This window comes from Calidris pugnax, unplaced genomic scaffold (assembly GCF_001431845.1).
Source record: "Calidris pugnax isolate Ruff unplaced genomic scaffold, ASM143184v1 scaffold18, whole genome shotgun sequence".
Taxonomy (NCBI): domain Eukaryota; kingdom Metazoa; phylum Chordata; class Aves; order Charadriiformes; family Scolopacidae; genus Calidris; species Calidris pugnax.
Genome location: NW_015090812.1, coordinates 6,210,062 through 6,237,930, shown reverse-complemented (window position 1 = coordinate 6,237,930; position 27,869 = coordinate 6,210,062). Strand labels below are relative to the sequence as shown.

General features: G+C 37.1%; 1 protein-coding gene across 1 annotated transcript in view; it reads right to left on the bottom strand.

Moving 5' to 3' along the window:
- Positions 1-27,869, bottom strand: part of AGBL4 (ATP/GTP binding protein-like 4) — a 961,744-nt gene that overhangs the window by 572,649 nt on the left and 361,226 nt on the right. The window contains exon 5 of the mRNA XM_014939355.1: positions 1,560-1,776. Within this exon, the coding sequence (XP_014794841.1) occupies positions 1,560-1,776 (217 nt within the window). The remainder of the gene's footprint in view (positions 1-1,559; positions 1,777-27,869) is intronic.

Sequence of the window (27,869 nt, the reverse complement as noted above, 5' to 3'; positions counted from 1 at the left end):
CAGGACTTATACACAGCACATTTCCTGCCACATTTTGAATGGCATCTGTTTGTTTAGTTTGCTGAAATATGAAAAATAATATTTAGCAACTACTGGTAACACAATGTTAACAAGATTTAAGAGTACAGCTCTGTCTGTCAAAAGGCAGATAAAAGACAAATCCTTCTATCTCAGTGTTTTAATCAGTCAGATCAGGGTTTTGATGAATATGCAAATGTGACTGTTTATACACTATTTTCAGAATAAAAGGAAACAAATTCAGTTTTATTATAGAATTAATTACAGCTCTGTCCTCTAAGATTAATAATTAAAGCCCTACACACATTAAAATGATAGGGCTCCTTCCTCCCACCCTCTGAAGATTTTACTTCTCCATTTTTTTAATACCCCTTTCCCTTATAATTGTTTATCCCTCTAATTGGAATGATTAATAACTAATAATTTAGTTCAGGTAATAGTCACCTTCAAAACAAGAACTGTACTAAACTGACAAAAGGGTTAAAAAAACCTTTTCTTTTTTTTATTCTGTTTTTCCTCTTCTCCATAAGTTATTTTTTTCCTCTAAGTTTTATGTCACCATAGGGATCTCAATGGCTTGCTCTAATGCTGGAAGCCTTTTATTTATTCCAGTGCAGGCTATACATATGATTTCATTCTGATTTTCACAATATGTGCTTGGATTCTTTTTAAAGCCCCAGCTGGGATCAGCAGCCTTCATAGGAATCGCAGCTTTCTTTTTTTGACACACACACACACTACAAGTTTAGACCAAATCAAATCTCAGAGAAAAGATTAAGAATGTGTGACAAGTGCACTATAAAGCCTAAGAACACAAAAGGAAAAAAAAAAAAGAAAACCCCACAACGCAAGATTTCAGCTATTATTTTTCAATCTGCTGATTTCTGAATATGTGAGTGGCTGAGTCATGCTTTCCAAGTCCTCAGGACTGGCAACATTTCAGAGAAAGGTTATAGCAAAGTGAGCAGAAGTTCAGCCTTACCATTAACCCTCCTTCGTGCACCAGAAGAACTATCACATTTCATTTTCATGTGGCCACTAGGATCTATATTGAGTCTACTAAATCCCTTTTAAATTCAAATCACCAAAGCAGACATTCTAAGAGTAAATAAAATAGATGTTTGGTGTATGTTTTGCATCATTTTACCAAGAAAAGCTATATTCTATTTCCAAGGACACATATTTCCTTCTGAACAGAAAAACTCTTCCAGAAAGATGAATGGACAGAATACTCCAAAAATTACATTCCTTCTGTAAAGCTGTTTCAGTTTCATCTTTTAATGCCTTTAGAGGTGAATTGATCCTACATGGGAATTTAGCATTGCCTTGCATATTGCAAAAGAAATATTTTATGTGAAATTAAATTAGCATTTGTCTATATTTCACCATGCAGGTGTGCTACCTCATGTGTCATTGATAGCAGTAAAACAAATATGTACGTGTGTGCACTTTAGCAGGGATGATGAATTGCATTCTATAAGCATTAAAGGGTAGAAATTCATAATGAAGCCTGCTAGTTGGCAAGCATGCCTATTACTTACCACACTGAGTCCTAGCAATTCTCTGCGGAAGTAGTCCATGTTCCTCCTTTGTAGGTTGTCAAGATAGTGCTGAAGGCGGGTATAGGTGTAGGGGTAGCAGTAAGCAAATTGGTAAGTGTCATCCTCTCGGTCAAAGCAAAAAGCAAATGACATGACATAGTTCTTCCTGTGGTCCGGGCAGCGATAGTAATACACGTTTTTAGAGGGTATTCTTTGCCTAAAAAAAACAAACAACATATATATGTTGACGTAAGAAATCTGAGCAAAAAGGCTACGCGAGATTCAAATTTCCTCTAAAGCAAATGAAATGCAACAGCTTGAACATCTCAGAAGTTGGCGAGCAGATGCTAGAACCTGCATTTTGGGGCACTCCTGCAGACAACCTCCATGCCTGGGGCTCATGCACAGCCCAGCTACTGTGCCGGTGCACCAGTCATCACAGGGACCACAGCTCTCTTCATGAGCCTGGGCTGGCAGGGTCACCATCGCATGGGAGAGCATCTCACAACCAGAGAAACCCACTCCCAAGAAGTGAAAACAGGCAGTTAAGCTGCCTTCTGCTTCACCATCAAGCTGGTGCAATCTCATAGCACTACACAGGTTTCAGCCAAACCTCTGGCTGGAGCGTGGCTGCATCCTTTCCTACATGCCCAATTCACCCGTACAGAGGCGAGGCATAATTAATCAAGGAATATCAGTATAAGACAACATTGACAAAACTGTTACCAAAATGCAGGACATCTTAATAGTTTTATTATCCTTAATAGTCAGGGGATATATATCAACACCTAGACAATGAATTGAGGCAAAAATAAATTCTTGAGGTGGAAAAAACCCCAAAAATCCAAACAAAAAACTTCAGGTACGGAAAATAACCTGGGCCTAAACTAGAAAACACAGGAGAAAAGGGTATTTGGTCCTTTTCCAAATTGGATTGCTGCCCTCCTCGAGAATTCTGGCTTCTAGTGCTGACAAGATAAAAATGAATATACATGATGGTAAATAATTATAATAGAGACATTTATGTCATTGTTATCAAGCTGGTATCTGTTTAGGGAATAACAAATGTCTGCCTGACATCTTTCACCCAACTTCAATTACTCTGTTATTTCTCAACAGCAACGAGTAACATTTCAGACGTGGGTCAAACACTTTTCTATGGACTAGAGATGTTCAATATTTCTGTTTGTACTCTTTCTTCACTTCGTAGATGGTTTTTCTAGCTTTATTTAAACAGGAGATTCTCTAGTCATGCCATGCACTTGTAATTTGATGTAACTAACTTACCAGCCATGTTTGGCAACAAAACACTATGGTCCTGCAGACTCTAACTGATTCAATTACACATTATAAACAGATCTCATCTAACGATTGGAGCAGATCTCAGCTAAACTAGGATCATGGTGAGGGAAAACGTAATAAGATTTACAGACATAGCAGTAGTAATGTGACTCTTTGTAATAGTTCCGAGAAGCTGGTCTACTGCAGAGCATCAGTTTTGGCCTTTCATTGCTAATATGAAATAGAGGACAAAACCCTCTCATTATGCAGAAGTACGTGTTTGCCAATTAGCAGCAGTTAAGGAGTCTGATCAGCAAGACTCACGAGCTACAAAGAGAAACAGAAAGGAATTGAGATGTTCTTGAAAAAGCACAATAAAGAGCCAGTGATGCAGTTAATTAGACTTGAAATAAGAATTTATTTGCCCCTTTTATTGCCCTAGTTCTTGAACATTCAGGGCTTCAAGAATTTACGTCAGTATTTTTGGTTAAATAAGGCACTTGCTTATCACCAAGATCTGAAAATTATTTTTAAGCCACAAATGTGAAGGACAGAAAAACAATCATTTTAATTTTTTTTAAAAGTATCAGTAGGGGAAAAATGCCACCAGCCGTCTGCATGCAGTACCCTAACCTAATAGGTTTCTCCAGTATCTTAACATATTTCTATCATTCGCCCTTACTCTGGAGTGCTATAGGACATCCCTCATTTGATCTCAAATCAAGCAGATGATATGGCAGTGGGTAAATGTATTCTAGCTCCCAGTCCTCAAATCGTAATGCAAGTTTAAACAGTATGTTGCTGAGCTGTTGAACTTTATTTGTTTCCAAATTAGCATGGGAGAAATAATAAAGGACAAGCCTCACTTTATGCTATAAAAATTTCATGTAAAATGAGACCAATAGGAGGAAATCCAGAATTTTAGAAAGGCTAATGCTAATTGAAATTCATCTGCTGATAGTTAATGTTTAAATGACACATAGTTCTCCTTGGTTCAATAACTTTCTACTTTTAAGCAAGTTGAAGACAACTTTGTTAATGTATTAAAGGCACTTCTGATATTTCATTCCCTTTCCCCTTCATTATAGAAGCTAAGCATCTGTTTTATTATCCACTTTGACACATCACTTTATGGCTGCATTTGGCTATTATGGCTAATCTTGATGTCTAGGACATCTGGTATTGACATTTCACTATCTGGTGTCTGACACAACAGCAGAAACCATCCTCAGTTACTAGGTTTAAATTCACCCTCTCAGGGCAGAAAGTGCCCAAACTCTTAATTCAAACCATATCTTCCAAAAATAATTATAATAGTACTCCTGTCACTGCTAATCTATTTTTATCTCTCCTAGCACTTTGTCACTGCTAATCTATTTGTGAGTCATACAGTGAAAGAGAGTTAGTGTTTAGATACCAACAACACATCTTACACACAGTACCCTAATCAGATTGAGATCTTATCAGGGAATTAAAGAAAAAAAGAAAAAAAAGGGAAAGAAAAAGAAAGAAAAGAGACACAGTGCTAGATATCACCAACTGAGTTTTTGATAACAAAAAGACATTGCTCAGTTCTTGAATTAACCTTTGTGTCCTAGACGCACTATTGTTTACTCTTTCCCTTTTTTGTTCTATGCCTTCTGGAAAAGGACACCCACACACTGTGGCAGCAGCTGCTCCTATTAATTTAAAGCTATTACAAAAATTAAAATTAAACCCAATTACTTTGGCTGGTTTATAGCCGGGGAACGGCTTAGTCTGATTGTTCCCTCTGGTTATGGACAAAAACAATATTCCTACCTACAGGCAGCTGCCAGTGGAATACTAATGCATCTAGGGCCTGGCAGGGACAGATTCAGAATGCAGAACTTAACTGCATTTCTTACTAGAGAAAAATATCTTATCATGGATCTGCAGAAATGCACCAACTTCTTACACTGTAAGTCACAATGAAGCTGATTTGTAGTTAGAGGTAGGAAAGCAAAATGACGGTAGAAAGCTTAATGCTCAGATTTGTCATTTTGCACTTCCAGGCAGCTCACACTAGGAAATGCACCCTGCTAATTGATACGCAACTGCCTGGATTTCAGTGCTTCTGAACGGTTATTTAAAGGAGAACCACCCCAATTCTAAGTACAGCCAGAAAGCATAACATGCAAGCAATTAGTTTCCAGTTTGTTTTCAGAAATGAAGGTTGGTGTTTTACATCACTATAAAACAAATTTAGACTGCTTAGTCATAAAGATAAATGAAAAATTCTGTCTGTCAAAGGAAGAAGGAAGCAGAGAAACTAAGATTTTCTCTCTGTTTTTACTCCCATAGTCCAGTGCCAGTCAAAGGCTTGAGCCTGTAGCTTTGAGTGTCTTCTCCTATCTGACAAGGTAGCACTCTCAACTCGGCAAATTTGTTACTCCAACTGTGAATGTACATGTGCTTGTCTGTTCCTATATGTTTGCTAAATTGCAGTCTGGAGTCAGGACATTTACTGTTTTGGTAGCATGATATAAGATCAAATTTGTCAGTTTACCAAAAAAATAAATAAATTTGAGTCTTCATTCAGTCTCTAAAACTTGGTGACTCTAGAGGCGCCAGGATTTTACTCCTTGCTACTACAACAGGCAGTGAGGGGTACTACACATAACTGAGCTTCGAAAACTTTATCCTAAGTATACTTCTATTTTGAACATTGTTTTAATTTCAACTCTAATAATTTTGATCTTAAAGGCAAACTTTATTATCTGTTCTGCTTTTTTCTTTTCTCTGCTACCTTATTTCTCTTTGAAAATTGGGAGTTAATCAAGACTTTGGGGAACAAACACTGGGGGGTGGCAGTGGTGCTGCTGTGTCACATCTGTTCTTTAAGTTTTTAGCACATGAGGGTGCTAATCAAATCCTTTTGTGGTACCTCAATACAAATAATTAGAAAATAAAAATCTTTGGAGCACTTTTTTCCCCTGTTGCATGACCAAAGCAGGGAGCTCTTCCCCAGCCAAATTCCCAATGACTTTTGAGAAGCCTAAACAGTCTTTGGACCGCTTTTAATACGGCACTCGTGAAGTAATTATTCATTTCCTGGCCTCCACAGGATTGGGCCAGACATATACAAGTCAGTAGACTTCAAAGTAAAATGATGATCTTTGGCGGAAAAACAAAAAGCTGCAGGTGCCATAAAATATCAATGGCCAAAAGAAAAATTAAGTGGTCTGACTTGTAGAGAGATGCTCAAGTGAATATGATTGCAATGTAGCGTTAGCTGTGCTGACACACTGTGGTGATCGTTTTCAATTGCCATCAATTTGCAGATGGAGAGATACAACTTAAAATTTTACAAATTTCCCGGCTTGTGTATATAATTCAAAGGAGTGGGCCCGAGACACAACCCTACAGGAAATTATGCCTAAATTTTAAAGTCATTTGAAGCACAAAACCTGATTCTAATTCAACTTCAGAAAATAACCTTCGGTTATTTATTGGCACTATCCAAAATACTAGCTCTAGCTACTCCTGAGTTTTCAAATTTTATTCTTAAAGCTGGATGTCCCTATTTATTCACCACAAGAAATCCAACAAACTCTGGAGAAAATATAAAGAAGTTAATCATGCACTGCAAACTCCTCTTCTGGGAGGCAGCCCTTTCAAATTGAAGGCCTTCCTGACTTGTTTCTCTGTTAGTCTAAGTCATTATTTTTCTTCTTGCTTATTCTTGTTGACAAGTGGAGCTGACCGTTTTCAAAATTCCTAGCTTACTTGTGACAAAATAAGTTTGTAGGGTTTTTTCTTGCACATAATTTTATATTTGATTCACAGAGCATGGAGTGACAGTGAATATGTCAGATGGTGTTAAATATTTTTTACAGACAACTGAATGGGTTTTGGCACAGCTAACTCAGTTTCAGACACTGCAAAATAAATCCTGCTTTTATTCTTGCTAATACGTATTAGAATGTTCTCCAAATATTTTTATCATTTTTAACACCTCAACGTTTTCCACATCAACCAATCCCTGGTTACTTCTTATCAAGTATAAAAATAATTTTTTTGTAATTCAATGACTTTCATGAAAATCAGGAAATCTACCCATTAATCATGCAGATTTCAAGGGTCAATGTTAATTGAAACAATGAATGAACCTCTATAAATATTGCTAATGAATTAAAATAAAAATGAACTTCACAAAGATTGCTTGTTGAGCTCTGTATTCTTTACAAATTCAAGGGGAAAACACTGAGGTTTTTTACTATTGTTTTCTCTAGAACTTAATTAAATAATTAAACAATAAGTAGACACATTTAATTCTATTATTTTTAATGTCTGCATTTTAAATGTCTGTAATAAAGATGGTAAAACTTCATCAGCACTGGGTACTTGCATTAGTGCTAGTCTAACCTAGCATACTTTTTTATTTTTTTATGAGACCTGCACATCAGATGAATCAGTCCCATCAACTGATACTAAGACAGCAAAAATATCCTGAAAGTGCATTACTATTGCTTTAGAACTTGAAAGCCAAAACCTAGAAATACATTTATATGAGCAAATGTAATGAGAATAGTTCCCCACATTTCATACATGCTTGGCTACATGCAGGGGGAACTTGCTAAGAAAGGTTTTTCACAAAACTGTATCTTCAACGTAGTGCAGTTTTCTGACAGGGAAAATTCAGTGGTGAGAAACAATAAATAGAAAATAGCAGTAGGGTATGTCCTTTGTCCTGCGTTTGCAAAATACCTCACAGAAATGTGGTCCCAGCCCACGGGCCAGTCTTCAAGGTCCTGTCATAACAGAATCACAGAATGAATCACGGAAGGATATGGGGTTGGAAGGGACCTCTGGAGTTCATCTAGTCCAACCCTAATATAACGCCAATAACAAAAACATTATGAAACAATTCTACCTAAAACCAGAAGGAACCAGTGAAAGTCATTGCTCCTAAAAGTAACAAGAAGTGCAGAGGAAAGGGTGTGCCATGTGGGAAGCACAGTGAAGCAGTATGGAAGGGTCCCTAATAGCAGATCATGATTAAGAGATATAAAGCAATGCTGAAAACATGTCCCTGGGCTCTGCTGGCAGAAATGAAATCATCACCCTTCGATTCACCAGAATAAGCATAACGTTAAGAAGGGGAGAACTGCTAAATTATGAGCTGGCAAGAAATAATTTTTAAAATGAGTGAATGACTTTTTAAGCAGCTTCATATAAGACAAGGCAACATTGAACCCCCCAGATGAAGAGAAGTGCTGTTTCAGGTTCTCCAAACCTCAATACGGCTTTGTAGCAGGAGGTTTCCTTCAGTGCTGTCCATCACTCATCCCCTGTCCATCTACCCTAAGTGTAAAACGCGTTCACTGAGGTCCATATTTGTCACAGTGCCAAATTTTTTGCTTTGTTTTTTATTTTAAAATGTTTTGACTTTTTATTTTAATGTCTTAGAGGAGCTGTCAGCTGTTAGCAAAATGCAAAATCTTTTGCCTGCAGCAGGTACAAGTGGGGTCTCCAGTGGACAAGCAGCTGATGTCCATCTACCCTAAGTGTAAAACGCGTTCACTGAGGTCCATATTTGTCACAGTGCCAAATTTTTTGCTTTGTTTTTTATTTTAAAATGTTTTGACAAAACATTTTAATGTCTTAGAGGAGCTGTTAGCAAAATGCAAAATCTTTTGCCTGCAGCAGGTACAAGTGGGGTCTCCAATGGACAAGCAGCTTACCTTCTTTTTTCTCTTCTGCTTCCCATTATAACCAAAACTGTCCTCCTTCCTCCATCTTTTGTTTATTCTGTCCAGTTGCTAAAGCTTATACCGCAGTGACTTTCCTCTGAAGCAGCAGTTCCAATACTGCAATTATTCTACAGAAACTCTCTTTTAAACTGCGGGGATAATGAATGGTGCCGATTTTCTCTGCTGTTGAAATATGATTTGCCTACTGACCACAGGTGTTCCAGCCATATATTGCTTCAATAGCAATATCTCTATGCGGGGCTTACAGGAAAGAAGGAGGAGAGGGAGAAAAGCTAACTTTCCACAAAAATACTAGAACAAGAACAGAATACAGTAAAGTTAGCCATATATGTGTTGTGATCCTCTGAAGAGTCAGAGATGCAAGAGAAGGATGCAGAAGCCAGCATTTCTGTACTGAAATGCAGCTACTAGGGAAAAAAATACAAACACAGGGTAAAAAAAAAAAATAAAATAAAAAATACTGAAATTGGCAAATAGGAATTTGTGATAAGAAGCACTGGGTAACGTATGGAAAGAGGAAAGAAAGAGCATCTCAAAATGCTGCACATGTGAAGTTCCAAAGTTTGGAACATGCAGAAAAGAAAAACATGGTTCTTTGGAAGCAATTGAGGAGTAGCCACAAATACTATAAAAGAAGTGGAGCGATTTACATGAAGTAAGTCAGCATGAATACCAGAAAAAGGTGAGGACAAGAAACGCTCAACCTCAGCATATAAATCTGAAAACCACATAGGAAAGCTTGTCCTAGCTTTGACCTACACCAGGCTTTCTGGGCATAAAAGAACAAGTCTACTGACAACTTCAGAAGATAGTTTGACTATATTGACATCAAGGAGAAAATAAGCATATAAAAACGAGAAGAAAGCATACCTCTGACTGGATCAGAAAGAAGATAGGTTAGGAGACTGGGAGACCACAAACATACCAGCTTCAAATTGATCTGAAACAAGGTAATGGAATGACTTCTAATAAATAACAGTTTAAGTCTTTCCCTTATCTACTATCTGTGAAAAAAACAAATCCATACTTGAGAGAATCGTGTAACTGAACAAATTTTAGGAAAGGCTGTTCAGTGATAAATAGTGTTAGGATCTCTTCAAAATATGTTTATTTCAATCAGATTTTTCTCTGACAGCAACTTCAAAGGAATTCCAATAATGTCACTAAATAATTTACCCATTAACATAGTATTTTAGTGTCTTCATGTCCAAATTCAGCATTTTACTCCATTATTCTTTCCTGTCCCCACTATAATCTGACATACTATCCCTCCAGATTATGTTGACTGGAGAACACATACTTACAGGATCATACAAGCCATAAAACTGAGTCCTTGCAATGTTTGGAGCAAGTGCTGGCCTGGGAATGAGGGACCAACCTCAATCCCAAATTCAAGTCCCTGAATTGCACCACCAGTAGACCACCGGGTCAGCCCTAATAGCCTCTTAGCCTCAATTACCTAATTAGCCTTTTCTTCACTATCCTCTTCTCCCTTTCCCATCTGTTCATCTATTCCCACCACTCCCTGTTCTTCTGCAAGAATAATTTTTAAAATCTATGTTAACTTCATTTAGGTTAGTCTCAGGTGACTTCTCTTCTATGCAAGAATAATTTATAAGTCTCATAAGAGCCCCAACTTGAGCAAGTATTTCAGTAACATCTGAATTCTGAAATTTATGTTTAAAATGTTGATGATTTCACAGTCTAAATACGAAGTTGAGACTGTTAATTTATGTCATTTTGATGTGAATTTTCACTAACTACCAAAGGGAGAAGAATAGATATGAAATAGATTTTTACCAATTGCAGCTCAGCTGATACTGAGCTGTCCTTAGTAAGATCTGAAACCCTCTGGAAGCTTTAGCCTTCCCAACATATATTATTCCTGATAAAAATCAGAGCATCTCTGATAGTAGGTGATGTACGAGCAGGATAAAGACAAAAGAAAACAGGAAATTGTCATTATGGATCAGACTTTGTTAGCTGGGCAAACTTACCCATAATATTATGCTTTATCCTATCCTCTGTCTCCACGCAATGAGGACTGCGTTCAGAAATTAATTTTTAATGTCCCATTTCTTACGCCTTCTAGCATCCTGTTCACTTTTTCTACCATAACAGCATCTCAAATGGCTTCTGTTATGGAACTGCCACCAGCAACATTCAGATTTTTTCCCTTCAGTTAGAGGACAAGATTTTTGTGTGATTTTCTCTGCATATTAACTTCTCATTTATCAGGACTGAACTTTCTTTATCCATCTGAGTAACTTGTTTAGATCACTCAGAAGTTTCTAACAGTGTGCTACAGGCTTAAATTACTTAAGTAATTACATCATTTGTAAGTGTTACCACCTAACCCTTCACCTCTTTCCCCAGATCATTAATAAATATATTTAGCATATGACCTGATAGGTAACTTTAAGGAAAGCAGCTGCTAGCCTTTTACTGTGATGAAAACTGACCATTTAGCCCTCTGCCTTTTTGTTTCCTTGTCGGGTTTTGATCTATGATGATACTTGCCCTGTCACCATATGTGACTACTTAGCCTTCGTAGCAGTGTCTTGGTAACAGAGTTTGTCACAAGCTTTTAAAAAGTCAAAATACATTATGTCCGGCAGCCCACCCTCACAAGCCTGCTAGTGGAAACCTAAAGGTGAGGAAACATTCCCAGGAATTCCCAAGGGGAAAAGCCACCTTAGCATCCAATGGAATCAGAGGGAGATAAACAGAAAAGACGGGTGGCCAAGCCAGAAACACCTTCTTTTGGCACATGTTGCAATTATATTTTTGAAGGACATTGCTGTTACAAAGGGAGTTATTTCACCATTTGGAAAAAATACAGGGAAGTCTAGGCCAATTAACTCTGTCCAAGAAAGTTAATCAAGGAAGAACATTTAGAACCAAAATACAAAGGTTATACCTTAAGAAGAGAAGAAAAGGGAGGTTTGAGTAAAAACCTTTTGCAACATGTATGAGCACCGGAAGCTGCTTAAGCCTCTCCTATGAACTGAAAGCCCTGTGCCTGGTTCTCAGCACCATATTTACTCTTCCAAGGGCTGAATCAACAAAACCTGTCAGCAGAGGGGTGAGAGCACCCTAGAATGCAGAGCACCAGGAGCCGTGGCTAGCAGAAGCAGTACATGTGGCTAGCAGGGAAACATATGGCTGGAGGAGTGAAGAGCAGCTAACAAAAATGCATCACACCAGGTTAACGCAGCCTCAATATGTCTTCACTACCCAGCAATACTGGTTAATCTCACACTGTGAATGAAAGTAGGTGAAAGCAACCCAGTGGCCTTCCTACATGAGAAGACCATTGTTACAATTATACCTCAGGAATTGGTTATTGTTAGTCTGAGCATCTAACTTGTCAGACTTCTCTTTTTTATGAAAACTGTATTTTACCATCTAATTCCTTTTTCTGAGTGTGGAAAATTCTCTCTCTGCACACCGGTAAGCTCAGGATAGTTTCTGGAAAGGGATGATGTCAGCACGTTTGCAGTGACCCCCTTCAATTCTAACCTGGCCCTCATAGCTGCCAATCAAGTCCAGGGAAAAAGGGTTATCTTATCCTTTTTATTCTCCTCTCTTCCCCACGTGGCTGTGACCGGGCACTGTCAGAGGCAGGGTGCTGGGCTAGAGGGATTTTTGGCCTCATCCAGTATGGCCATTTCTATTTCTTTTTATGGGCACATTCAGAGTTCTAAGCAATGTAGTGAGACATGACTTTTCTTTGCCGAAGCTGATCTCATTAAAGTCTCTCACATCACGATCTTCCAGGTGTTTTATTATTCCCTTTTAAATTCCTGTTTCGACCATTTGCAATGTGCAGATGTAATGCTTACTGGTCTAAATATAGGATAAACCCCAGATACTTCCCAACCCTCTGGAACAGAGTTTGGTTTTAATGAGAGTGCATATCTTTGTTAGCAGTTGAGCTAATTCATTTCTAAGCTTCTTCAGAATTCTTTTATACATAAATCATGCAGGGAGGATGATTTACTGCTTTTTAATTAATCAATTTGCCCCATCTTCTCAGTCTCTGATAGTGCCTCATCTTTATTCCCAGAAAAGAACAGGTCTAAGAAAGGTACCTCCAGAACCTTGTTTGCTATAAAGACTGATTTATGATGTAGAACCAGCTGATTTCTTTGTAGGAAAGCACATAATTTTAAAACATGTACAAGATGTGACAATGTGAGGGGAAATAATTTAAATTCAGCATTGCAAACTTTTTATTTTTTCCCCAGGCTACACATCTTGCACAGGTTTTATTCTCCATTCTACTCCATGAATTCCTCCATATTCCCTCCTTCCACCTTCTTCCTGTTGAAAAATCGCTTTATAACATCCCCCTATTATTGAGGGTGTTGCAAAGTAACTATCTCCAAACCTGCTTGCATTTCTCCTGCTACAGGGGAGAGTCTGTAGGTCTCGCATTTATCCCCCATGCCAGCACGTGGCCTGTTGTTAGCAATGGCAAGACTGCATTTCCAGGGCTAAACTTGCATTGTGCTGTGCAGACCCACAGACCCACCTTTTGTGTCCTTCATTTATCCCTTTCAGCAACAGCACTTGGAGCTATCATATTAAACACGGGGTGGGGGGCGGGGAAAGCAGGTTGGGAGGGAGAGGGAGGGAAAGAGAAATCTGAAAGGAAAAGTCTCAGTTTTCTCAGGTAAAAGTGGAACAACAAACATGACAAGCACCTGTCTTGAAAGACTAAAGTGAATGCAACAGGACTTCAGTACTCTGGCTCATAGACCAGGAGTTGCTGGCTTCCATGCAACCTGGCCCCCCAACTCCGACACGTTCTGACCTCCATCTGTCCCCCACTAAGCCCAGCTCCAAGAAGAAAACACATAGATGGCCACTTAGGCATTAAATTTCTTGTTTTGATGGGGGCAGGGGAAATCTAAGATATTTTTTTTTTCCTGTTACTTAGATCCTTTGTTATCTTATTCACAGTGGTCTTTTGGCCAGCTGATACTGGTTCAGAAATAACCTACGCAGGCTTCCTTCCTCAGGTAATAGAGATGAACTCAACGCAAAGGTGTTGGCCTCTGTCTACAGGGGAAATACAACACAATTCCCTCCTTCTCTTTTTTTCAAACATTCCTAGTTGCTGACCTATAGAGTAGTATTGATCTAAGAAGAGACTAAGTATCCTGCCCTCTTGGTCACTTCTTATTTACAGTACACATGGAAACATGCAAGCAGAGGGAAAAAGCTGGGAGCAGAGGGACCAGGCAGCCAGAAGCAATTGTACACACATGGGATTTCTCATCCTAAACACAAAATTAAAAAATGAGATGCTGGAATGGTTGATGCTGTTGAAGACAGGAGAAAATGAAAAATGGTATGTGTTGCACTAATCTTGTTTTTCCAAACTGTATGCGTGATATCAACCAAGCCACTCCAATTTTTCACAATAATAGTTCCACCATCATTTTTCTTGATAGCCCTTTAAAGAAATATTCATTTTAGGAAAAATCTGTGGGGTTTTTTTTTGTTCCTCTACCTGAACAGTCAGTGTCACAAAATGGAGCAACTGCAATCCTTATGCATATTTTAAAGTAATGTCCCATTTCACCATGCTGAGTTTGTTTAGACTACAGGAACATTACCTCCTTTAACCTCGTCTGCAATATAACCAGACCTGATGGTGAGAGGAAGGGAAATGAAGGATACATCTTGTTAAATTACACAAAGGTTTATTTAGCCTTGAAAGACTTCATATTCTCTTGCTGCTAAAGGTAATGACAAAGCTCTGGACGCTTTCCTTCCTCTTTAAACTGTTATAAAACATAGTGAGAAAATGTGCACATTGCTCACAGGTCAGCAAAGAGGATGTTCACACTGCCCACAGGTCAGCAAGGAAGCTGATACACCGCGAGAGTATGGTATGAACTGTAAATGCAATGTGGTTCACAATATAAAAGTCAATGTGATCACCAGTGCAATGCAGAACTTTACATCTTACCAACAAGAGTATTTTTTCTGGGCTCTTAGGAAATGTAATCAGTTTAAACAATAGGAGACCCTCCTCCCTCTTCGGCCCTAAGAGATTCTCTGAGCCAAATATTCATTATACTCTGAGAAGAAATATGGAGATTTATAGCAGATAGTTTGAGCTACAAGTGATATGTATGCACCTGCAAAAACTATGCCTTCAATGATTTCTAAGCACACACTGTAAGCCTCCAGAGAGGTTACTCTTAAAATCACTCTTCAAATGTTTGCATTTCCAGAGTCTAATCAATGAGATTATCTAAGCAGATGTTTCACTAATGGCTAGTCTAGGCCAATAATCACATATTCCTAATACTGTGGAATAAGTGTGATGCTGCAACTTTTCAGATGAGGAAAAAGTGGGCAGACAAAACCCCAAAAAATAACCTTAGGTCACAGTCTCTAATGATAAAATTAAGAAAAGGAAATACAGAGAAGATCCCAAGAGGTCGGGACAGCCTTTTGTGTTTTCTCAGTATTTCCAGCACTGATAAGCACTAACAACTCTAAAATGCAATTCAAATACCAAGTCATACATACAAGGCTTCAGTGAAAATTCTATGTAAAACAAACTACTATCAATTTCATCAGCTTTGTCATTCTGTTTTGCAAATGAAATATTAGTAGACAGCAGTAAGGCCCCCCAGTTTATTTCAGGCTTTTACACTGCTATTACCATCAGCCCGTTATACCACCCTGCATACAAAATACTAACCTACAGAGAAGCCAGTAGGACTGTCAAGGCATTTTACTTTTATTTAAACTAAGGTTTCCAGAGGATTATTTTCCATGTGTCCCAGGAACTCATCTTTTTCACAAATACTAACTTCCATTTTAGACAGTAAGGCTTTGTAGGACTGTCACTCATGTTAAAAATGAGTCTATTCTACAAAAAGACTGAAGTATTGAAACAAAGCATCTCAAAATCTTCCAAACAGTGTCATGAAGCCGCAATATTTATGCTTAGATAAATAAAAAGGCAGGTGCAAATAAGAGAAAGCAACATATGGGATACAAAAAGTTTTATAAGCAAATTGTCTTCAAAATGCTCCATGTACTGTGTATTTCCAGGAGAATGACAGGACATTTGTCAATACACTTGTAGGAAATGTTTGTAAGAGTACTTGACATATAATTTATACAGCTATCAAGTTAAGCACACAAATGGTAAAAATGTAGGTTGTAATAATCTTAAATATTTAAAGGCTTTCAAGCAGGAGTCACAATTGCATATCTGTTGCTTTTTTAGGCTATGCCATGTATCAAACACTGTCCCTCTGGTCTTTAAAGGGGACAAGAACATACCGAGGTATTATATACACATATATGTGTGTGTTAGCTATTTTGGCTAGCATTTTAGGAAATTTAGCCATGTAATCCTGAAGTAAGATATAAAGTATGGTATTTTCACTGTAATAATAGGGAAAATTTGATACCCATACACATGCACTCAATTAAAAAAATTGCATCGAGCTATTACTTAGCATACTGTTAAAGAATGGTCTGAAATGTTTGGGGAAGGCTGCATCAATCTCATGTTGCCAAAAGTTGTACCTTAGCTTAGCTTTAAGCAGACGCACAGTCCTCCTGACTATGAAACAGTTTTAAATAGAATTAATAAATTAGGGTTAAGCATTAACAGACAGGAAGGTACGTGCCATTTCCTATTCCATTAATGGCTATAAAAATTCAAGCATGGGAAAAATATATATATTGAAAGGTCTTAAAAGTTAACAGCTAACTTTAAAAAAGGAAGCTCACATACTACATTTAAACATAAGAAAACAGAACAAAAACTATTTATACACATTTTCATACGTTATTTATATATATAAAAACATATACATATGATTTTAAGTCCCACACCTTCAAAAAAGAAAAAACGCAGGAAAAAAAAAAAAGCTCTTTAAATATATTTACCTGCATTAGAACAGGGAAAAAAATATAATAAATATTATATCTTATAGCATTTTCAACTGGATGTGATCTTGATCATATTCCTTTCTGAATCTCTGTCTCAGAAACATTAAACTTGATGTTCATTAACCATGACGCCCTAACTAGTTAAACCATTTACAGCAGATATAATGCATGTTCCATACACAGTAATGCTAATGCAGATAATATGAACCCGCAATATTCCTGCTGTCCAGACCATTGGAGTCTCCCATCAGAAGATGAGAGTGCCTGTTTTGTGTTTGTCCCATGCTGATTGTAGGATGTGGACACATGTTCTCAAGGGAATAGGGTAAAAGGCCAAGCCATTCTCATAACTCAAGCAAACCAAATCTGAACACAACTTTAAATGACAGATCAGTTTGCACAGTTGCTGCTCTCAACCAGTTTCTAGCACTCATTTATTAGAAAACAGTATGGCTTTAAATGACAAGACACAGCTATCTCACAGACAGCCAGCACAAAAACTGCCTATCACTGTTATTATTTTTAAATTACTAGAATTAAATTCAAAACAGACAATATAAATGGATGCAGAAAAAAAAAAAAAAACCACCACCAAAATGTATTGTTTTAAATTGAAATTACAAACATTGGAAGGGAAGTTAAATGACCTCAGGAGTAGCACAGACCAACAATAACCCAGTGCTTTTGCTTCACAAATATTTGTCCAGTGCCTGACTAGCCAGAGGCTCTGATCTGTCAGATGAATGCACTGTAACTCACCATTTACCCCCCCAAAAAATGATCAGCTGAGAGCTATTACAGCCACACAGTGTCCCAGGACTTGCACAATCAGGGTAAACTCCTCAACAGTGTGTAGGAGAAATCCAAAAATGAAGACCTAAGGAAAGGCTTATAAACACAAAATTTCATACCTCCTGAACGATGACACAGGAAGATCTCTTCTCTCTGACAGTTGCCGGAGAGAGACCTAATGGAGCTGGCAAATTCAAGAGAGATAAGAAAGGCAGGGCAACATTGCCTATTAGAACAACAGATTGAGCTGGAAAAAGCAAACAAGCCCAGCCAGAAGAGCTCATCGGCCTTAAAGATTTCTGCTTTTCCCAACTCAACCAGTTCATTTTATAAAATAAATCACCTTTAACCCATATCCCCTTCAGGACTGAGCATACTTGTTACAGTTTAGCTATGCCTTTGATTCCTTTTCACTATCTCCCAAGCAAACACTTTTAAACAACTCATCTCACATCTCCATTTTTCCCACAGTCGTGTCTCATGATTTCCTCCCACTTTCTTCCACCACTGTAACACATTTCATCAGCAAAAAAAAGAAAAAACCTACCACAGACCTCCTTTCGGAAGCCACAGCCATAACAGAAGTACAATGATTTAGAACAGCATCCTAAAATCAGAAGTGTTATCTATTTACTTGAACCTCACAATCAGGTTAAAGACCTTATGTGTAGCTTAAAACTTGGCATATCCCCTAAATTGTTAGGCCGTGTTCCTCAGCCATTGTTCACTTTAGGGCTATTGCTGTTTTGAATCTGAAGATTTTGACTCTCACTCCTGAGCTGTAAGTGCTTGAAATGCCTCGTAAAATCATCCATGCATTTTTTTTCCCCTTGAAGGCAGAACATCATCCAGCTGACCATGGAAACACTAACATATATATATATATAATTGACACCTGTATGGACAGAGAATGGCGACTGGCCTACCTGAGGTCAGTACTTGCAGTATTACTAAGTAATATACTAAGCCAACCTACACAAAGAAAAGTTCATATAATAGTAGTAAAATTAAAGTCCGCTTTCCTATATTCCACTGGGTCTGGAAGCCTTGTACCCTGCAAATACTCACATATTAGCATTTAAATATTTTTATTCCGTCTCAGAATGATCCTGTATCTATCAATACCTTGCTGTGTCTCACAAGCCTTTTAAGACCAGTTTCAGGCATGTAAAGAATGAAAAGTTCAGAAATTTATTTTGATTTCCTGCAATATGCTACCCAACAGTTTTCTGTTGTGTTATATGACCTTTCTGCCTAGCTAGTGTTTTGCTATTGATTTTAATTACTCAGTTTAATTTACTGCATGCCAACACAAAGCTGTTTACTCCTACTTGCCAAAATGTTGTCGTAGTCTCCCAGAGGAGGGCAAAATGAGAAAACTGTATATGTTTTATAGTTACATGCTATTCATTATAAAGAATTTAATGGATTCACTTTATATAAATGTCAGTGCTCTCACATGTAGCCACTAAACACACCAAAACAACATACAGAAAAGAAAATGCTATGCCAGTCACAGGAGAAGTAGAATATAAAAGCCTTAATTTATGAAAGGCTTTGACTTGAAGCAGTTTAGATTTTCTGCTTTGCCATTTTGCTCTGAACAAGTGAGGGAGTTAGGGCCATATGTTCCCCTTCTAGAAGAAAAAATCATGGACATAAATAAATGAATCTTAGCACCACACAATGATTACAGATCCAGGTAAATTCTACCTTGCCCCCATAATCCAACTGCATGATAAAAAAGAGGGGATGTTAATTTCTGCCTACTCATCTTACCTCACATCACAAAAATGAACAGAAAGAAAAACATTGTGAGAGTACCCTAAATATATTAGCAGAAAATTATTTCAAGGGAAATTATATTGACACAGTGGAAACTGGTGAGATGAAGGAATTTCACTTCTGGTATAGTCCAGAAAAAAACCTCAGCCCTTTTACCTAAGCAGCACACTTATCAGTCCCATCATGCTGGGGGTAGACAGCCACATAGGGATAGTAGGGCTGGAGACAATCCTGACAAGTCTGAGATGTAGAAAAGCATGGAAAACTCTCAGTATAGCAAACATTAAAAAGAAAAGGCAATTTCAAAATCCTCATACCAGCTCATGACATTTCTCATAGATGTGTAAATTTACAAAGAAAGGGCTAATTTGGTTTCCATATGTTATTTTGAAATGTACTTTTCTCTTTCTTTCTCTGATCCCTGGCCAATGGAATCCTGTTGTACTGGGAACCCAGAGACCAAAGAAATTGCCCCAGCTTGCTTCACTGAGAATGAGAATGGGTTTTGGTGCATTTTTTCATCATCAATTGAAAGTGTGCATTACACTAAGTTTCATGGTTTTTAAACACCAGGTTACCTACAAGTTTTTTGATTTCAACTATAGAGAAAAAATAGGACCATCTGATGATAGCACTGTATTATGAAAGCTTCACCAACTTTGCTCAATTGTAGAGTGCTCTTGAAGAAAGATAAGATCTTTGGACAAGGTTGAATATCAAGATGATAACTACTAAGAAAATGAAGATTATCTATTTGAGTGTCTTGTTTAAGGTATAAGAGCAAACATCATGCAGAACCTTTGAAAAATGGCTTTTGAATTAGGAAAGAATTAATTGAAAAATACTAACAATACTTCATTAGGTAGCCCTTTCCAATGTTTCAACCATAAGGACAGCAAAACTTGGTGTTGCAAGGAATTATCTCCTGCCTTGTAAGATTTACAGCCCTGGAAATTGAATGGGATTGGAGACCTGCAACTCCAAGCAGAGTCCTGGAGACTATAACTTTCTTCCAACATGCAGACACTGGAGACAGTGGCACTGTCACTTTGTTATACATTATGAAAGTAGTTATGTTAGTAGTTAGGACAGCTTGCAGGAGACCTCACCTCTGCCTAGGAGGTGTCCCTTCAAGACAGGGACTAACCAGTCTGGTGTTAGCTTGACTTGGACAGGAACAGCCTCTGCTCTTATACACATGGTTCCATTTTACATTAATTGATTAGACTTGTTGGGAAAGGATGGACTCAGCAGCCCAGTGGAGATCATCTGCCCAGGGAGACCTCTCTCCAACTACCATATAAATACTTGTTATCTGCAAAGCCTAAAAAGTTCTTTGTGCTCTGATCACATAAGATCAGACTGAAGAATGCCCAATTCCCTAGGACTTGGTTATTGACATTAACATGATCGAAGCATGATGGACACATCAGCTCTGATCACATAAGATCAGACTGAAGAATACCCAATTCACAGGTCTTGTCAGCACCTGTTGCCTAGGACTTGGTTACTGACATTACCATGATCGAAGCATGTATGGACACATCCAGTCATAGATCTTTAAACATCCAGGACATTCAGAAACCTTTAAGCATCCAGGAAACTCAGAACATTCAAAACACAGGACCTTTTAGACCACAAACACCTTGCAAACTTGCAAAGCTAGAAAACGGCTCTGAGGCAACTTTGACAGATTCACTTCGATAACTTGGTTTCAAGAAGTAGAATCAGACAGGACTCTTACCCAAGTCCTTGCAAAGGTCCATCTTCTAGACCAGAAAACTAGCAAAATGTTAGCATACCAAATGATAACATTGGTTTCAGAGCGGACTTCCAGAAAGCTCATTAACAGTTCCACATAGCTGGAATAAATATGAGGTAAAACCAAAGAAAAATAATCCAATATTCAAAACCTTATTCCCAAATTCTCCAGGTGGCACTGTGTACAAAATTATACATCTAAATTTAACATCTAGTCTTCCAATATCTGACATTATTAAAAATGCCAAATCTGAAAACATTCACTAGCAGGTGCAATGCTTGCTATCACTAGCAGCACTGATCTAAAAGAACTGCATGCCATAGTAAAACAGAGAAACTGTTCATGGCAATAAGCATTATGTCCAGAAGTATGAGTTTATAGTTGCCAGCACAAAAAAATGACATACTATGCTTTTTCCAAATAAAATGCCAAACTATATTGTGAAAATTTATGTAGATTCTGAAAGCATATTTGGCTTTTCTCTTTTTTCATGTGTGCTTTATATAGATCCAATAAGAAAATGGAAGTCTGTTCCCCCAACTCTGTAAGAAATAAATTAGACATACTGAAAAGTATATTGCTCCATCATACAGGGTTTTTCTTGACCACTGGTGATTTCTAAGTAGTACGCAGGGATGAAGCCTACTTTTCTACATAGTCTCTTGCAATCCTTTGCTAGATTGGTAAGAACCATGTGAGAACCATGATCTCAGCAATAAAGAACCAATTAAGAATGCCAAAATAATATTTTATTAGTAGGAAAAGATAGTCAATAATAAAAGAAACTATTTTTTTCGGATTCACATATGTATACTATTTTATTCTCTTTTTCAAAAACCTGTAGGTCTAGTTAAATAGAAAACTGACACTTATCCATTACTCTGAAATTGAGAAGTGTCCTTGCTTTTTTTGGCAACTGAAATATTTAATCATGGTATGATCTTCTTTCAGTTAAAATAGCTCATTAGCCTACATCCCACCCCGTGCAGATGGTAGCCATACCAAAAAGAAAACATCTTCACACAAGCCTCTACACCAAACACGACAAGTGAAGTACAAGTTGATTCTTAATAGCCCACAAGTATTTGCACATTGACCCTTGCAAATCAGTGACTTGCAAAACAGGGACTGCATTTCTGAGCATGGCTTTGATGCAGCTGGTCTTGCTAAAAAGAGAAGACATTCCTGCCACTGCAATGGTAGAATGGACTTTAGAAAACCTGTTTTCAGTATTGAACTCTACTCACGTGCTGCTTTATGACATTTTGAAAGTAACTTCATCTTTCCAAGTCTTTATTTCTTCCTTTTAAACAACACCACCTCCATCTTTTAAGATAACTTAAATCGGATATATTATCTCACCTATTATATTTGAAATTGCAAGTTTGGCAAGGAACTATTTTTGTAACAAAAAAAATAATCTCAATTTTAAAAGGAGCAGGTACTTTCTTTTGTTCGTTTTTTAAAAGATAAAAGCCTTTTTTTACAGGTTCTGTAATTTACTGAAGACTCTTATGTGAATCTTTAGGACCCCTTGATCCTAGAGAAATAGTGAAAGTTGTCTTATACCTGTCTGAAAATTTGTTATGGATCAGGAGTATAAAGTTCACAATGGGGCATAGAATAATAATAAAATTTTAATATACTATGCCTTAAAAACACAACACAACAAAAAAACCCACAAAACTAAAATTGGGATTTTTTCTTGGAAAAATCATTACAACTTTCCCCCATTATTGGTTCTGACAAACCAACCTTTGCCCAAAAACAGCTTGGTCACCTTTACAACTTCTGAGTACAGAATTTCCATTTGAACAGGCCATGTTTTTCCTAACAATAAACTCAGTTCTGTTGCCACTGGTGCTGCAATAGCCAATCCTTTTGAGAAGCCAGCCAGCAGGAACAGGAATTGGAAGTTCAAAGGTCAACCCCAAACTGGTATCTCTCCAGTGGCAACAGAAGGTGAGAAATGACATAGAGATTTTTATTTTTTTTAATAGGTTTTGCATTCTCTGTTGCTGACAAAATTACTCTCTATGACCTTGTAGCATGTAAACACTTCCTATTTTATACAGTATCTATTAGTTATTCTGCTAAAGAAACTTGACTCTTAAGATTTATACTCCGTGTTGTATTGCATTTGAAAATATATGGGACTACACTGTTTATTTATTCCTCTTCTCTTCCTTACTCATAATAATACCCTAGATATTTAAAAATGATATCACTTTTCTTATATGAAAGTAGGCTGTCTGCCAAGTTCTGGAATTTAGCTCTCTAGCTAGACCTAGTCTTCTTCAGTAGTTAGAAGATACAGATCTGTTATTTTAACTGGAGTATTTTTTACTATCTAAAAATTCTTAGAGTATCTATATTAGAAGTTCAATTACATACAACATACTGCCTAATGTGATTTAAACAGTTAGGCACTACCTAAACAATACAGATTTGCTTTTACAAACTTCAAAATCAAAACAAGTCAAAGGTGTAAAAAAATTACTGTGCCCACTAAGGATTGTCAGGCTTTCTCCCGTGAAATCAGAGAGCTTTTAAAATACCAGATTTCTTTTGTAAAAAACTCAATCCCTAAGACAGAAAACTACAGAGCAAAATACTTCATGGACACAAAACAAATCTTATGTTTGGAGGTTCTTGTTATGACGTATCCCTCTGGAGACTGTATAAGACAATGTCTTTTCCCAGTGCAAAACCTTTTTATATTTTCCTTTCAGTCTGGGTTTGGAAAGGAAAAAGGCCATTTTATCTCTAACAATCTGATTCAGAAAAAGGCATTTAGCTAAAAGTAAGATGCAAACTAGGCATATACACATGCATAAGGTATTTCACTGTATGTTGTGACATCACCCAAAAAAGCCCCTAGAAACTTACTACTCTGTTTTCTGCTGTTGTTGTATTGTCTCTAAAATAAAGCTAATTTTGTTACCAATACGCTTATACACACTTAAAAGTTGTTTTGCAAAGATGGTCTTCTGAGATTATACTTTGACATTTGTACTACAAAAACTAGATTAGCTTAAAAAAAACAGTATGTAACAAGAGTTTATCTTTAAAAAGATACACCTATGTAAGAATATTTTAACAGATTTTCTTTACAGAGTTATTTTTTCATTGACATTCATAATTTCACTTCTTAGATTGCTACAGCTACTGCACTGTTACAAAATAACCTTGTATTATACTATTTCTGTAAAGAAATAAAAAGGAAAAGGCATGTTATAATAAATTGCAGAGGTGAAGGAACACTTATGTTCCTGTTTCCATTGCAATATCATAGCTTTGCTAATGGCAGCCTGCTGTGCAGTTAAAAAAAAAGGAAAAAAAAGGAAGAAAGAAAAAAAGGAAAAAAGAGAAACCTGGTTAATTAGAGTACAGTTGCTGCTTTATTGCAGCATTACTGCTAAGTGCACTGAGATGCCTTCCCATAGGCAGGTGCTGGTGGTTGTACAGCTCATTTAGCCTGGGTGAGTAATGTCAGTTCAGGAGGAGAGAAAGGCTTGTGTCTTCAAACTTTCAATCTGCCTCCATTATCTGTGATCAAGGTGGAACCACAGGGGAGTGGAATTACTGGCAGGTCTAGGACAAGTGAAGAGGCAGTGAATCTATAAGACATATTAATCATCTTTCCCTTCTCTTCACTGGCGCCAGCCTGTGCCTCCGACTCCCTGGCGCCAGGCAAATGGATTCTCTGTCCCCACAGGTACAAGCGAATGCCTTTCAGGGGCAAGTCATCAGAATAATAATTACTGACACTGCTGAGATCAGCCCTAACCAGGCCAAAAGGGAAGAGAAAGTATTAGGGGAGAAACATATCTCCTGAACTTTTGTATCAGTATTTATGGCATTAAGATATTTTTCAATTACATTAAGGACTTTCAAATTATATCATTCTAAACCCATGTTTCTTGATATTCTAGTAGCATCATTAACATAGTATGAATATTTAAAACCTTTACAGTTTCTCTTTAAAACATCATTTGGATCTGTTGTTGAGGTGTAAGTACAGAAAAGTGCATCTTGCATCATTTATATTACAACACGTGTTAAAATTCAGTTATTAAATTCAGATATTACAAAGAACATGACCCTTAAATGTGTAGTTTTTCTTAATTCTGAAACAGAACACCACACTGTTTTAGTATAGCTATTTCTATTTATAAATATGATCTAAGCATTAGTATAAAGATTATTATATACACTATGCAGTAATAGCCACATGAGTACATAAAACCAGACATATTTTAAAAGCATAATTTAGAATAAATTAATTTAACACAATATGACTAGTCTGCATTTTATTATAACCTTTAGCATTTTTAGTCCCTTTCCTCTCCAAGGCATTATTTATACACACAAACAATAAAATATAGTTCATCATCAAACTTGAATAGAACAGAAGAATAAACCCAAGCAAAAAGCTAGTTCTGTTTTAATTCAGTAATAGTACCAATATCTAAAGAGACCAGAATAAGAAAAAAGGCAATTTGTTATATTTTACGGTATAGAAAATATCTTACATTACAGCATATTGTACGTTACAGCATAGAATACGAAATATTTTCTTGGTTCTGATTACAATCAGTTCAATATCTGACTGTCGATGATACTGAGCTCAATATAAGAGTAATACAGCAAAATGTCAAATTACTTGCCAGAATTACATGAAAAAACTGGCTCATTAACATATGCTGATTGATGAACCTTCCATGTAAACACAAATCTTGACTTCAAGAGTTTACATCATAAAGTATCTGACCTTGAATTCAGCTTGGAGTTCGCCACACACCTGCAGACATCTAGCAATAATAATGCTAATATTAGTGTATGCCGTTTTGTGTTAAGTACCAAAAAAAAAGTAAAAGAAACAGATTTAAACAGTAACATGTGTTCATTTATTTTCAAATCAGCAATTTTGAAGTTTACTGACAGACAGTACAGAGAAAAAGAATGACTTGAAAATGCAAAATCAAATCAAATCACTGCTTTCTTGGTGATCAGCTGCAGCAGCAGCCTCCAAGTCAGCCAATCGGCGTTTGCTATTGATTTTTCCACTGCTCTTAAGTGACTTTGGACACTGATCAATGTTTTAAAAGAGAAATATTAAATCTCATAAAGAAAAATGCACATCTGACTAAAGAGCAGCAATGAATGTAAAAGTTTGCCAAAAGATAAAAGGATGTACATATTTAATGATATTGAGGCTCTCGGAACACATACAGGCAGTCTAAGAGAAAAATTAAGCTATGTCTTTTTTTTTGTGAGAAACGCAGAATGAAAATTTCTTTCACATGCTCTTAAAACTACTTAGAATTTTATCTGCCAGAATAAACAAACACCATGCCTGTAGTGATTACTGCTGTTATAGATATATAGACCTCAAGCACTTATAAAATAATGGCAGTGGAGGTCTGTTGTTCGATCTTTGAAATAAAAGACAGTTCATAACTATTATATTATTTCAATACCCCATTGTTTATTGTAATTTGTCTTTTTTTTTTTAATGAAGCCTATACGTTTTTCAAGACATTTATCATTAATTTAATGAACTGTAAATATTTTTTCCAACTCAGCTGCGTATAAAGGGGAACCCTGATATAAGAGAAAGCCCAGCTAAGACCCTGTGGACAGATACAGTGTATTCAGATATCAGCTGGCGTGACAGTGCCTAATCCTGAGTAACGTGCCCAAGAGCCAAGGGAATGCTATTTCTCTCCGTTGTTCCAAACAACAGATGCTGTCAATTAACTTTAAGCAGCGTCCAAGAAAACCCTTTTGTTATATTTTGCAGTATTATGCAGAAAGTGTCACCTCTGGAAATGAGGGAACAAGCTGTTTTTCATTATCATTCAATTGTCCCAATCAATCTGACAATTACAAAGAGAAAAAGTCTTAATCACTAGACACATGCTAGTTGCTGCTAGTTTTACCAGCTGCAAAGGAAAAAGAAAAGAAAAAAGAACCATCACCCCTCCAAACAACAGAAACAACAAAAAACAAACATAAAAATTCAAAAACAGTTTTCCTACGTAGAGGTATAACCCAAAAAACCATACCTGCTTTAGGGTAAAAGACAATTAAATACACAGTGTTATGATAGGTGTGGGAATAGTCATTGCAACAAATTAGTAATTTAATCAGCTTATGCTGTTGATTTACTGTGGGTTTTATATAAGTAACATTTGCTGTGTACAAAGAAACAGCCATCAGCATCTTATTCATTCGAATTCAAGAAAAGTTATTCATTAAAGTTGTGACTAGTGAATTTCCATATAATTAAAGTACTGTATATATAAGCAATGTAAGAGCTTTCCGGGAACTGGTGAGAGAATGGGTGTAAATACAGATGGCCAGATTCATTTATTTTACTGGAAGGACTAAGGCTGCAGAAAGCAGCATCGCCAGCCAGGCTGCAAGCAGGGCTGGACTTACTGCTTTGGTGATTCTCCTCAAGAGCCTCAAACAATAAATACCTCCACTGGATTGGAAAACTCCTTTTATGTTCTAATCTGTACTTGCCCGCGCTGACGAGGAGCACACTTCATGCACAGAAAATGCAAGTGATATTGTACTATGTCTGTGAGGAAGTATACCCACACTCAACTTTCACTCTATGAGCCTGTTGTGATACCTTCACAACTGACCCAGAGATACCTTCACGTGGCCTGCCCATCACCTCCAGTGGTCCTGAGAAAACAAAGGACAGCTTGGTGCTCCATTCCTCAGGGAGCATAAAGTCCCTGTATAACACATATTTGGACAGTAAAAAAACAACAGAATTGGCCTGCCATCAGGAGTTTGAAGGATTTAACTTACCTGAAATTTCTACAGAAATAAATACTATCCCATGGCAAAAAATAATTGTAGATCCCTTTTCAGTAAGAGTAAAATGCTCTCTCCCCTACCATCAGCCAGAATAGAGCAGCAGGCAACAGCTTTTGGAACAGAACTGGCATAAAGAGTCGCGCGGTGACACATACGCTAGATGGTGAGTGACATCCATTA